The sequence below is a fragment of the Gopherus evgoodei genome, unplaced genomic scaffold (assembly GCF_007399415.2).
Source record: "Gopherus evgoodei ecotype Sinaloan lineage unplaced genomic scaffold, rGopEvg1_v1.p scaffold_80_arrow_ctg1, whole genome shotgun sequence".
NCBI classification, from domain to species: Eukaryota; Metazoa; Chordata; order Testudines; family Testudinidae; genus Gopherus; species Gopherus evgoodei.
In genome coordinates, this window is record NW_022060101.1 from 49,496 (window position 1) to 61,954 (window position 12,459).

Below are 12,459 nucleotides of genomic sequence, written 5' to 3' on the forward strand. Positions count from 1 at the left end.
TCCATCCACATCCACATCCATCCATTTATCCCCATCCACCCGTCTATCCATCCATCTCCATCCACATCTATTCACTCCATCCCCATACACATCCACCCATCAATCCAGCCGCTCTATCCCCATCCCCATCCATCCATCTCCATCCATATCCATTTATCTATCCACCCACTACATCTCCATCCATCCCCAAACTCATTCATCTATCAATCCATGACCATCAATCCATCCATTCCCATCCATAACAGTAGACATCCATGCATCTGCTCATCCATCCATCCATTCCTCCCCATAGACATCCATCCATCCATACATCCCCACTGACAGCCTTCCATCTACCTATCCATCCAGCCATGGCCATAACCATCCCCATCCATCCGTCCCCACTGATCCCTATAGACAGCCAGCCATGTATCTTTTCATTCATTCATTCACCCCATACTCATCTATCTATTCATTCCATCTGCTTCATACACACTTATCTCTCTGTCTGTCTGTCAATCCACCCACACGCTTCCATCCACACTCCTCCATCTGTTGAATGGCCGGTAGACAGGTCGTGGAGGTTGGAATCTAGGAAGCATCTTCCCAGGAAGGTTCCCGCTGGTGGCTGCTGTCCTCACCCAACACAAAGCAAAGGGGGTGGGAGGGGAAGGGGACGGCTTCCCAGGAGCAGCCGCTGACCTGTGACGCCGTCGGTGGAGATGGGGCCGAGGCGCTTGCGGCCGGAGATGCCGTAGAGGTTGAACTTGTATCTGCGGGAGGGGGCCAGGTTGGTGACGGTGACCGTGCGGGATCCTCCATCCACGGGCAGCGCTTGGGGTTTGCCCTCCGTGTCCTTGTACTGTAGGAGGAAGGAGTCAAAGTCCCCAGTCTGGATGGTCCAGGAGAGCCGGATGGAGTCGTGGGTGACGTTGGAGGCCGAGAGCTCCCCCAGGCTGGGCTGGGGGGTGGGCACCTCTTCTGTGGGTGCTGCAGCTGGAACAGAGAGATGAGAGTGAAAGGCACAGTTCATTCCATGCATTCCCAGATACAGCCCCCCATCCATCCATACACGTCTGTCCATCCGCTCCATCCCCATCCATCATCTTATCCAACCATCCCCATCCACGTCCATCCAACTCCTTATCCATCCATCTCCAGTCACATTTATCCATCTCCTTATACATCCATCCCCAAACTCATTCATCTATCAGTCCATGACCATCAATCGATCCATTCCCATCTATACCAGTAGACATCCATGCATCTGCTCATCCATCCATCCATTCCTCCCCATAGACATCCATCCATCCATCCATCCACCCCCACTGACAGCCTTCCATCTACCTATCCATCCAGCCATGACCATCCCCATCCATCCATCCACACTGATCCCTATAGACAGCCATCCATGTATCTTTTCATTCATTCATTCACCCCATACTTATCTATCTATTCATTCCATCTGCTTCATACACACTGATCTCTCTGTCTCTCTGTCTATCCACCCAAACGTTTCCATTTACACTCCTCCATCTGTTGAATGGCCGGTAGACAGGTCGTGGAGGTTGGAATCTGGGAAGCATCTTCCCAGGAACGTCCTCGCTGGTGGCTGCTGTCCTCACCCACCGCAAACAAAGGGGGTTGGAGGGGAAAGGGACGGCATCTCAGGAGCAGCCGCTGACCTGTTACGGTGTCGGTGGAGACGGGCCCGAGGCGCTTGCGGCCGTAGATGCCGTAGAGGTTGAACTTGTATCTGCGGGAAGGGGCCAGGTTTGTTACGGTGACTGTACGAGATCCTCCGTCCATGGGCAGTGCCTGGAGTTTGCCCTCCATGTCCTTATACTGGAGGATAAAGGAGTCGAAGTCTCCGCCTTGGATGGTCCAGGAGAGCCGGATGGAGTCATGGGTGACGTCGGAGGCCGAGAGCTCCCCCAGGCTGGGCTGGGGGGCAGGTTCCTCTTTCCACGGGGCTGTGGTGGGAACAGAGAGAGGGGGGTGAAGGGTGCAGTCGGTGTGGGTGGTGGCTCACCCGATCTGTGGGAAGCCGGATTATTCCCACTGAGAGGGGATCTGCAGAGAGGATTACTGGGAGGAGGGAGCAGGGAGCCCCAGAGAGTTGCCCAGGGACACAGCCAAATCCTGACTCTGGGAAGGACATCTGGGGACAGACAGATGGTTGGGGAATCTCTGCAAAGAGGGTCCCACATTCCTGGGTTCCCTGCAGCCACCCCGCATCCATGGAGGGGTCGGCCCAGAGTGATCGACACAAACCACGCGCAGAGCTGAGCTGAGATGGGAGGAGACAAGGGGAAGGAAGAAGAAAGAAGAGAGAAAGGGAAGGGGGTGAACTAAAACCACCACCGTCAATGGAAAGATCCCCATTGACACCCAGCCAGCCCTGTACACACGCCTCCATCCCCATCATCCATTTTCATTCACATCCATCCATCTCCATTAACACTCAGTGTCTACCCGTCCCTTCCCACACATCCTTCTACCAGTCATTCATCCCACACACCCGTCCGTCCATCTTTTCAAACACATCCATCCTTCCACTCATCCATCTATCCTTCCATCCATTCCCAGATACAGCCGCTCATCCACCCACATGCATCCATCCATCCGCTCCATACACATCCATCATCCCCATCCATCTCCTTCTCCATCCATCCCCACCCACATCCATTGATCCATTCATCCACTTCATCCCTCCCGATCCACATCCATCCCTCTCCTTATCCATCCATCCCCATAGATATCCATCTATCCATCCACCCCAGTCTACATCCATCCATCTCCTTATCCATCCATCCGCATCCCCATCCATCCATCCTCATCCACTCATCTATCCACCCATTCACATCCACATCCACCCATCAATCCAGCCGCTCCATCCCCATACACATCCACCAGTCCCCATCCACATCCATCCCTCTCCTTATCCATCCCCACCCACATCCATCCATCCATCCCCAAACACATTCGTCTATCAATCCATGACGATCAATCCATCTATTCCCATCCATACTAGTAGACATCCATGCATCTGCTCATCCCTCCGTCCCTCCATCCACCCCTACGGACAGCCTTCCATCTACCTATCCATTCAGCCATGACCATCCCCATCCATCCATCCCCACTGATCTCTATAGACAGCCATCCATGTGTCTTTTCATTCATTCATTCACCCCATACTCATCTATCTGTTCATTCCATCTGCTTCATACACATTGATCTCTCTGTCTGTCTGTCAATCCACCCACACACTTCCATCCACACTGCTCCATCTGTTGAATGGCCGGTAGACAGGTCGTGGAGGTTGGAATCTGGGAAGCATCTTCCCAGGAAGGTCCCTGCTGGTGGCTGCTGTCCTCACCCACTGTAAAGCAAAGGGAGTGGGAGGGGAAGGGGCCGGCATCCCGGGAGCAGCTGCTGACCTGTGACGCTGTCGATGGAGATGGGCCCGAGGCGCTTGCGGTCGGAGATGCCGTAGAGGTTGAACTTGTATCTGCGGGAGGGGGCCAGGTTGGTGACGGTGACCGTGCGGGATCCCCCATCCACGGGCAGGGCCTGGGGTTTGCCCTCTGCGTTCTTGTACTGCAGGAGGAAGGAGTCAAAGTCTCCGGCCAGGACGGTCCAGGAGAGCCGGATGGAGTCGTGGGTGATGTCGGAGGCTGAGAGCTCCCCCAGGCTTGGCTGGGGGGTGGGTACCTCTTCTGTGGGTGCTGCAGCTGGAACAGAGAGGGGGGGTGAAGGGTGCAGATCATTCCATGTGTTCCCAGATACAGCCCTCCATCCATCCACACGCATCTGTTCATCCACTCCATTCACATCCATCCCCATCCATCTCCTTATCCCTCCATCCCCATAAGTATCCAACCCTCTCCTTATCCATCCATCTCCATCCACATCCATCCATCTCCTCCATCCCCGTTCCTCCCCAAACTCATCCATATATCAGTCCATGACCATCAATCCATCCATTCCCATCCATATCAGTAGACATCCATCCATCTGCTCATCCATCCATCCATTCCTCCCCATAGACATCCATCCATCCATCCTCACCCACTGACAGCCTTCCATCTACCTATCCATTCAGCCATAACCATCCCCATCCATCCATCCCCACTGATCCCTATAGACAGCCATCCATGTATCTTTTCATTCATTCATTCACCCCATACTCATCTATCTATTCTTTCCATCTGCTTCATACACACTGATCTCTCTGTCTGTCTGTCAATCCACCCACACGCTTCCATCCACACTCCTCCATCTCTTGAATGGCCAGTAGACTGGTCGTGGAGGTGGGAATCAGGGAAGCATCTTCCCAGGAAGGTCCCTGCTGGTGGCTGCTGTCCTCGCCCACTGCAAATCAAAGGGGGTGGGAGGGGAAGGGGCCGGCATCTCGGGAGCAGCCGCTGACCTGTGACGCTGTCGGTGGAGATGGGCCCGAGGCGCTTGCGGCCGTAGATGCCGTAGAGGTTGAACTTGTATCTGCGGGAGGGGGCCAGGCTGGTGACGGTGACCATGCGGGATCCTCCATCCACAGGCAGAGCCTGGGGTTTGCCCTCCGTGTCCTTGTACTGCAGGAGGAAGGAGTCAAAGACCCCAGCCTGGATGGTCCAGGAGAGCCGGATGGAGTCGTGGGTGATGTCGGAGGCCGAGAGCTCCCCCAGGCTTGGCTGGGGGGTGGGTACCTCTTCTGTGGGTGCTGCGGCTGGAACAGAGAGAGGGGGGTGAAGGGCGCAGATCATTCCATGTGTTCCCAGATACCGCCCTCCATCCATCCACACGCCCCTGTCCATCCATCCCCATCCACATCAATCCCCACCCATCTCCTTATCCATCCATCCCCATCCACATCCATCCAACTCCTTATCCATCCATCCCCATCCACATACATCCATCTCCTTATCCATCCATCTCCATCCACATCCATCCATCCCCTTATCCATCCATCCCTCTCCCTATCCATCCATCCCCATCCACATACATCCATCTCCATATCCATCCATCTCCATCCATATCCATCCCTCTCCTTATCCATCCATCCCCATCCACATCCATCCAACTCCTTATCCATCCATCCCCATCCACATACATCCATCTCCTTATCCATCCATCTCCATCCACATCCATCCATCCCCTTATCCATCCATCCATCCCCTTATCCATCCATCCCTCTCCCTATCCATCCATCCCCATCCACATACATCCATCTCTTTATCCATCCATCTCCATCCACATCCATCCATCCCCTTATCCATCCATCCATCCCCTTATCCATCCATCCATCCCCTTATCCATCCATCCCTCTCCCTATCCATCCATCCCCATCCACATACATCCATCTCCATCTCCATCCATCTCCATCCATATCCATCCCTCTCCTTATCTATCCATCCACATCCACATCCATCCATTTATCCCCATCCACCCGTCTATCCATCCATCTCCATCCACATCCATTCACTCCATCCCCATACACATCCACCCATCAATGCAGCCGCTCTATCCCCATTCCCATCCATCCATCCCCACTGATCCCTATAGACAGCCAGCCATGTATCTTTTCATTCATTCATTCACCCCATACTCATCTATCTATTCATTCCATTTGCTTCATACACACTGATCTCTCTGTCTGTCTGTCAATCCACCCACACACTTCCATCCACACTCCTCCATCTGTTGAATGGCCGGTAGACAGGTCGTGGAGGTTGGAATCTGGGAAGCATCTTCCCAGGAAGGTCCCCGCTGGTGGCTGCTGTCCTCACCCACTGTAAAGCAAAGGGGGTGGGAGGGGAAGGGGCCGGCATCTCGGGAGCAGCCGCTGACCTGTGACGCTGTCGGTGGAGATGGGCCCGAGGCGCTTGCGGCCGTAGATGCCGTAGAGGTTGAACTTGTATCTGCGGGAGGGGGCCAGGTTGGTAACGGTGACCCTGCGGGATCCCCCATCCACGGGAAGCGCCTGGGGTTTGCCCTCCGTGTCCTTGTACTGCAGGAGGAAGGAGTCAAAGTCCCCGGCCTGGACGGTCCAGGAGAGCTGGATGGAGTCGTGGGTGACGTCAGAGGCCGAGAGCTCCCCCAGGCTGGGCTGGGGGGCAGGTTCCTCTTTCCACGGGGCTGTGGCGGGAACAGAGAGAGGGGGGTGAAGGGTGCAGTTGGGGTGCGTGGTGGCTCACCCAATCTGTGGGAAGCCCGATTATTCCCACTGAGAGGTGATCTGCAGAAAGGATTAGTGAGGGGAGGGAGCAGGGAGCCCCAGGGAGTGGCCCAGGGACACAGCCAAATCCTGACTCTGGGAAGGAGAGCTGGGGACAGACAGATGGACGGGGAATCTCTGCAAAGAGGATCTCACATTCCTGGGTGTCACAGAGTGTGGGGGAGTCCGGCCTTGCACCCCTCTTCCTGGGACCCACAGTGTCTCTCAGCCAGCCAGTAAAACAGAAGGTTTATTGGACAACAGGAACACAGGTTACAGCAGAGCTTGCAGGCACAGTCAGGACCCCTCCACCGAGTCCTTCTGGGCTTTCAGGGTGCTTGGATCCTAGCTAGGATCCCCTGAATTCCGCCCACACAGCCCCAAGCCCAAACTCAAACTGCTTCCCTCCTGCCACTCCCTTCCTTTGTCCCCTTCCCGGGCAAAGGTGTTGACCTTTCCCCTCCCTTACCTAGCTCAGGTTACAGGCCCTGGCATCATCCATCCCCCAAAGTCCTCCCCTGCTCTCCCACCCCCCACACAGACAGTCCCTACTGCATCACATCTCTCCCCCCTTCGAGACTGAACTGAGCGGGGTCACTCTGCCCAGTGACCTGGGGAAGTTCAGGGCCCCATCTCCAGGACAACGCATCTGCTGTCAGGTTGACACTTCCCTTCACATGGACCACGTCCATGTCATAGTCCTGCAGGAGCAGGCTCCACCTCAGGAGCTTGGCGTTGGCTCCTTTCATCTGGTGCAGCCAGGTCAGGGGAGAGTGGTCGGTGTACACGGTGAAGTGTCGCCCAAAGAGATATGGCTCTAGCTTCTTAAGGGCCCACACCATGGCCAGGCATTCCTTCTCGATGGCCGCGTAGCTTTGTTCCCGGGGTAGCAGCTTCTTGCTCAGGTACACGATGGGGTGTCTCTCCCCCTTTTCATCCTCCTGCATTAACACCGCCCCCAGTCCCGTGTCTGAGGCATCGGTGAACACCATAAAGGGTTTGTCAAAATCTGGGTTTGCCAGAACTGGGCCACTAACCAGAGCCTCCTTCAGCGCCCAGAAAGCCTCCTGGCACTGCTCAGTCCAGATCACCTTGTCTGGCTTCCCCTTTTTGCACAGTTCAGTGATGGGGCCGGCTATGGCACTAAAGTGGGGCACGAACCTTCGATAGTACCCCGCCATCCCAATAAAGGCCTGGACCTGCTTTTTGGTTTGGGGAGCAGGCCAGTCTCTGATCACCTCCACCTTGGCTGGTTCCGGCTTCAGGCAGCCGCTCCCCACACGATGGCCCAGGTAAGATACTTCAGCCATCCCCACCTTGCACTTCTCAGCCTTTACTGTTAACCCAGCCTACCGGAGTCGGTCCAGGACTTGTTTAACCTGGGACAGGTGGTCCTCCCAGGTCTGGCTGAAGACAGCAGATGTCGTCAATATACGCCACTGGCAAAACTCTCCATCCCCCTCAGTAGCTGATCCACCAGGCGCTGGAAGGTGGCCGGTGCTCCCTTGAGGCCGAAGGGCAGGGTCAGAAACTCATAGAGCCCCAGAGGGGTGATAAAGGCCGATTTCAGCCTGGCATCTGCGTCCAGCGGCACTTGCCAGTAGCCTTTGGTAAGATCCATAGTGGTGAGGTACCGAGCACCTCCCAGCTTGTCTAGGAGCTCGTCAGGCCTGGGCATAGGGTAGGCATCAGATACGGTGATGGCATGAGCTTTCGATAGTCCACACAGAACCTGGATTGACCCATCCTTCTTGGGGAACCAGCACCACTGGCGAGGCCCAAGGGCTGGAAGACGGCTGGATCACCCCCAAAGCCAGCATGTCCCTGACCTCTCTTTCTAGATCCTGGGCAGTTTTCCCAGTGACCCGAAAAGGGGAGCATCTTATAGGGGGATGTGACCCGGTCTCCACCCGGTGGACAGTCAAATTAGTGCGTCCAGGCTGGTTGGAAAACAGCTGTCGGTACAGATGCAGCGCTCCTCTGATCTCAGCGTGCTGGCCCGGGGTCAGCTGATCAGAGAGGGGAATCGCCTCCAGGGGGGAACCAGCTTTTGTCTCAGGGAATAGATCTACTAAGGGGTCATCTCCCTGCCCCTCCCAATGTCCACACACGACCAACACCGCATTCCCCCTGTCATAGTATGGTTTCATCATGTTCACATGGTACACCCGACGGTGATGTGCCCGGTTTGACAGCTCCACCACATAGTTTACCTCATTCAGTTGCTTGATAACCCTTGAAGGGCCCTTCCCAGGCGGCCTGGAGTTTGTTTCTCCTCACGGGGATGAGAACCAGTTACCTGATCCCCTGATGGCGAAGGCACGGGCTCGTGCTGTGCGGTCATACCAGACCTTCTGCCTCCTCTGGGCTCGGGCCAGATTCTCCCTGGCCAGGCCCATGAACTCGGCCAGTCTTTCCCGGAAGATCAGGACATACTCCATCACTGACTCTCCCTCGGGAGCGGCCTTCCCCTCCCATTTGTCCCTCATCAGGTCTAGGGGCCCCCTCACCCGCCTTCCATACAACAGTTCGAAAGGTGAAAACCCGGTAGATTCCTGGGGTACCTCCCTGTACGCGAACAGCAGATGAGGTAAGTACTTGTCCCAGTCCTGCGGGTGCTGGTTCATAAATGTTTTTAGCATCATCTTCAGCGTCCCGTTGAACCTTTCTACCAGCCCGTTGGACTAGGGGTGATACGCTGAGGCCCAGTTGTGCTGGACCCCACATTTCTGCCATAAGGACTGGAGCAGGGCCGACATGAAGTTGGACCCCTGGTCCGTTAAGACCTCCTTGGGGAACCCCACCCGGCTGAAAATTGTCAGCAGCGCATCTGCCACTGTGTCTGCTTCGATAGAGGACAAGGCCACCGCCTCGGGGTAGCGAGTGGCAAAATCCACCACCACCAGGATGTATTTCTTCCCTGACCGGGTCGTCTTGCTGAGGGGTCCCACTATGTCCATGGCCACCTTCTGGAAAGGTTCTTCTATGATGAGTAAAGGCCTCAAAGCTGCTTTCCCCTTGTCCCGGGCCTTCCCCACCCTCTGGCAGGGGTCACAGGATTGGCAGTACTGTCGGACATGGGTAAAGACCCCAGGCCAGTAAAAGTTCTGTAGCAGCCTCTGCCTGGTGCGCCGGATTTCCTGGTGCCCTGCGAGAGGGATGTAATGGGCCAGGTACAGCAGCTTGTGATGAAACTTCTGGGGAAGCACCAGCTACCTCCTGATCCCCCATGACTCTACTTCCCCTGGGGGAGCCCATTCTCGGTACAGGAACCCCTTCTCCCACAGGAACCTCTCCTTGCAACCTCTCCTCATGGTCTGTACCGCACTAAGGTCAGCCCGGTCCCTGTGCTTCCGCAAGGAGGGATCTTTCTGCAACTCGGCCTGGAACTCAGCAGCTGGGACAGGGAATGGGGACCAGCTCTCTCTTGCTGGCTGGGTCTGAGGCTGCAGCCTCTCTGCACCGTGCCCCTGGGCTTTCCCCGCTTCCCTGGGTTAGGGTCCTGCACCTCAGGTCGAGTACCTTCCCCGTTGTCGGGGTGCAGTGCCCTTTGCCGACTCTGACTACAAGTCACGACCAGGGCACTCTGGGTGTTACTAGGCCAGTCCTCAAGGTCCCCTCCCATTAACACGTCAGTGGGCAAATAGCGGTGTACCCCCACATCCTTGGGGCCCTCATTGGCCCCCATTTCAGGTGTACCCTTGCCACGGGCACCTTGAATGGGGTCCCGCCCACGCCCATCAGGGTCAGGTAGGTGTCGGGCACCATCTGATCTGAGGCCACCACCTCGGGCCGGGCCAGCGTCACCTCTGCGCCCGTGTCCCAGTACCCAGTGACCTTCCTCCCATCCACTTCCAGGGAAACAATGCACTCCTTCCGGAGGGGCAGCCCCGCGCCCACCCAGTAAACCAAAAACCCAGAGCCTGGAGCCTCCACAGGTGGTATGTTGCCAGCCCCCCTTTCCTGGGAATGTAGCCCCTCCTCCGATTGGGTTTTTACCCAGTCCACCCTCTGTGGGTTGGGTCTGCTTGGTCTGTCCCTGAGCTTGGGGCACTGGGCCCGTATGTGACCTCGTTGGCCACAGCGATAGCAGCCCATATCTCGTGGGTCCCCTTGAGTGGGTCGGAGGGACCTGCCGCTGGATGTTCCCCTTTTGGGGGGGTTCTCCATAGGACCCAGCTGGGAGGTCCCATGATGATTCTCTCTCTGCGTTGAGTCAGGCTTGCTCCTTCGAGACTCCTCCCTGCCATCCCCTGCACGACTGTCCACAAATTGGTCGGCCAGCTGGCCTGCATGCTGCGGGTTCTCCGGCTTCTGGTCCATCAACCACAGCCTCAGGTCGGACGGGCACTGCTCGTACAGGTGCTCCAGTATGAATAGGTCAAGCAGGTCCTCTTTAGTTTGGGCCCCAGCTGTCCACTTGTGGGCATATCCCTGAGCCCGGTTGACCAGTTGTAGGTATGTGACCTCACGGGTTTTACGCTGGCTCCGGAACTTTTTCCGGTACATCTCAGGAGTCAGCCCAAACTCGCGGAGCAGGGCCTGTTTGAACAGTTCGTAGTCCCCTGCCTCCGCCCCTTTCAGTCGGCTGTACACCTCCACGGCTGTGGAGTCCAGTAAGGGGGTGAGAACTGCGATCCTGTCTGCAGGGTCAACCCTGTGCAGCTCGCAGGCATTCTCAAAGGCCGTCAGGAAGGTATCTATGTCCTCTCCCTCCTTACGCCGGGGCAGCAAGTGCTTATCAAAGCTCTTTGTAGGCTTGGGTCCCCCCTCACTCACCGCAGCCGGAGCCTCACTGCTCCTCAGCCGGGCCAGGTCCAGCTCATGTTTACGCTGGTTCTCCTTCTCCTCCCGCTCATGTTTACGCTGGTTCTCCTCATGTTCACGCTGTTTCGCCTTCTCCTCCAGCTCATGTTCACGCTGTTTCGCCTTCTCCTCCAGCTTTTGCCTCTTTAATTCGAGCTTCTCCCTTTCATATTCCAGCCGCGTCCGCTCCACGGATGCCAAGTGTTGCCGGGAGGATCCCCTGTTGGGGGGTGAGCTTCGCCGGGAGGATCCCCTGCTGGCCGGGGGGGTCACGGTGCCCTCGGTATTCACTGGGCTCCTCCCCGCCCTTCCCCTACGCCTAGGAAGGGGGGGTCTCGGGAAGCCCTCGTCCGCCGGCTGACCACTCCCAGCGGGGACAGACACTGGTGCCTGCGCTGCATCTGCTTGACTGCTTCCCTCAGAGACAGGGCTCCGTTCATTCATGCGGTCTCCCTGCTCCAGCTGGGCAATCAGCTGGTCCTTGGTGCATCTCCCCGGGCGCAGCCCCCTCTGCTTGCACAGCTCCAGCAGGTCGCACTTGGGCAGCTTGGCATACATCTTCCTGCTGGCCACTCACAGGCCGGGGTGCTCGCCGCTCCCCACGGTTTCCAGGGGGACCCCTAGTGCACCAGCCCTTTGTGAGGTCACCACCTCTCTGCCAGGGTCGAGCTGCAGACTCCTTCACCCCTGGGACCGCTCGCTGCAATCCCCCGGGGGACCCTGTTACTGCAAAGTCCTTCTCACTGGGCACACACTCCCAGGGGTTAATCACCCCTTCGTTTTACTGCTCCCTAGTCACTTACTGCAGGAAGCACCGTCCATGGGGTGCAGTATGTCCCACCGCTGCCACCAGTTGTCATGGAGTGTGGGGGAGTCCGGCCCTGCACCCCTCTTCCTGGGACTCACAGTGACTCTCAGCCAGCCAGTAAAACAGAAGGTTTATCGGACAACAGGAACACAGGTTACAGCAGAGCTTGCAGGCACAGTCAGGACCCCTCCACCGAGTCCTTCTGGGCTTTCAGGGTGCTTGGATCCTAGCTAGGATACCCTGAATTCCACCCACACAGCCCCAAGCCCAAACTCAAACTGCTTCCCTCCTGCCACTCCCTTCCTTTGTCCCCTTCCCGGGCAAAGGTGTTGACCTTTCCCCTCCCTTACCTAGCTCAGGTTACAGGCCCTGGCATCGTCCATCCCCTAACGTCCTCCCCTGCTCTCCCACTCCCCACACAGACAGTCCCTACTGCATCACACAGGGTTCCCTGCAGCCACCCCGCATCCATGGAGGGGTCGGCCCAGAGTGACCGGCACAAACCACCCGCAGAGCTGAGCTGAGAGGGGAGGAGAGAGGGGAAAGGAAGAAGAAACAAGAGAGAAAGAGAAGAGGGTGAACCAAAACCACCACCGTCAATGGAAAGATCCCCATTGACACCCCGCCAGCCCTGTACACACGCCTCCATCCC

General features: G+C 56.9%; 1 protein-coding gene across 26 annotated transcripts in view; it reads right to left on the minus strand.

Moving 5' to 3' along the window:
- The window catches only part of TNXB (tenascin XB), an 87,310-nt gene that overhangs the window by 38,257 nt on the left and 36,594 nt on the right, over positions 1-12,459 (minus strand). For 13 of the 26 annotated variants that reach the window (XM_030548010.1, XM_030548016.1, XM_030548001.1 and 10 more), the window contains 2 exons: positions 1,665-1,952; positions 682-975 (listed from right to left, as the gene is read on the minus strand). The exons of 1 other annotated variant lie outside the window; for it this stretch is intronic. In XM_030548010.1, coding sequence (XP_030403870.1) covers positions 682-975; positions 1,665-1,952 — 582 coding nt within the window. Of the gene's footprint in view, positions 1-681; positions 976-1,664; positions 1,953-3,419; positions 3,708-4,411; positions 4,706-5,826; positions 6,115-12,459 lie in introns of all 26 variants that reach the window. 12 more of the 26 variants (XM_030548012.1, XM_030548020.1, XM_030548018.1 and 9 more) reach the window with 7 other exon arrangements.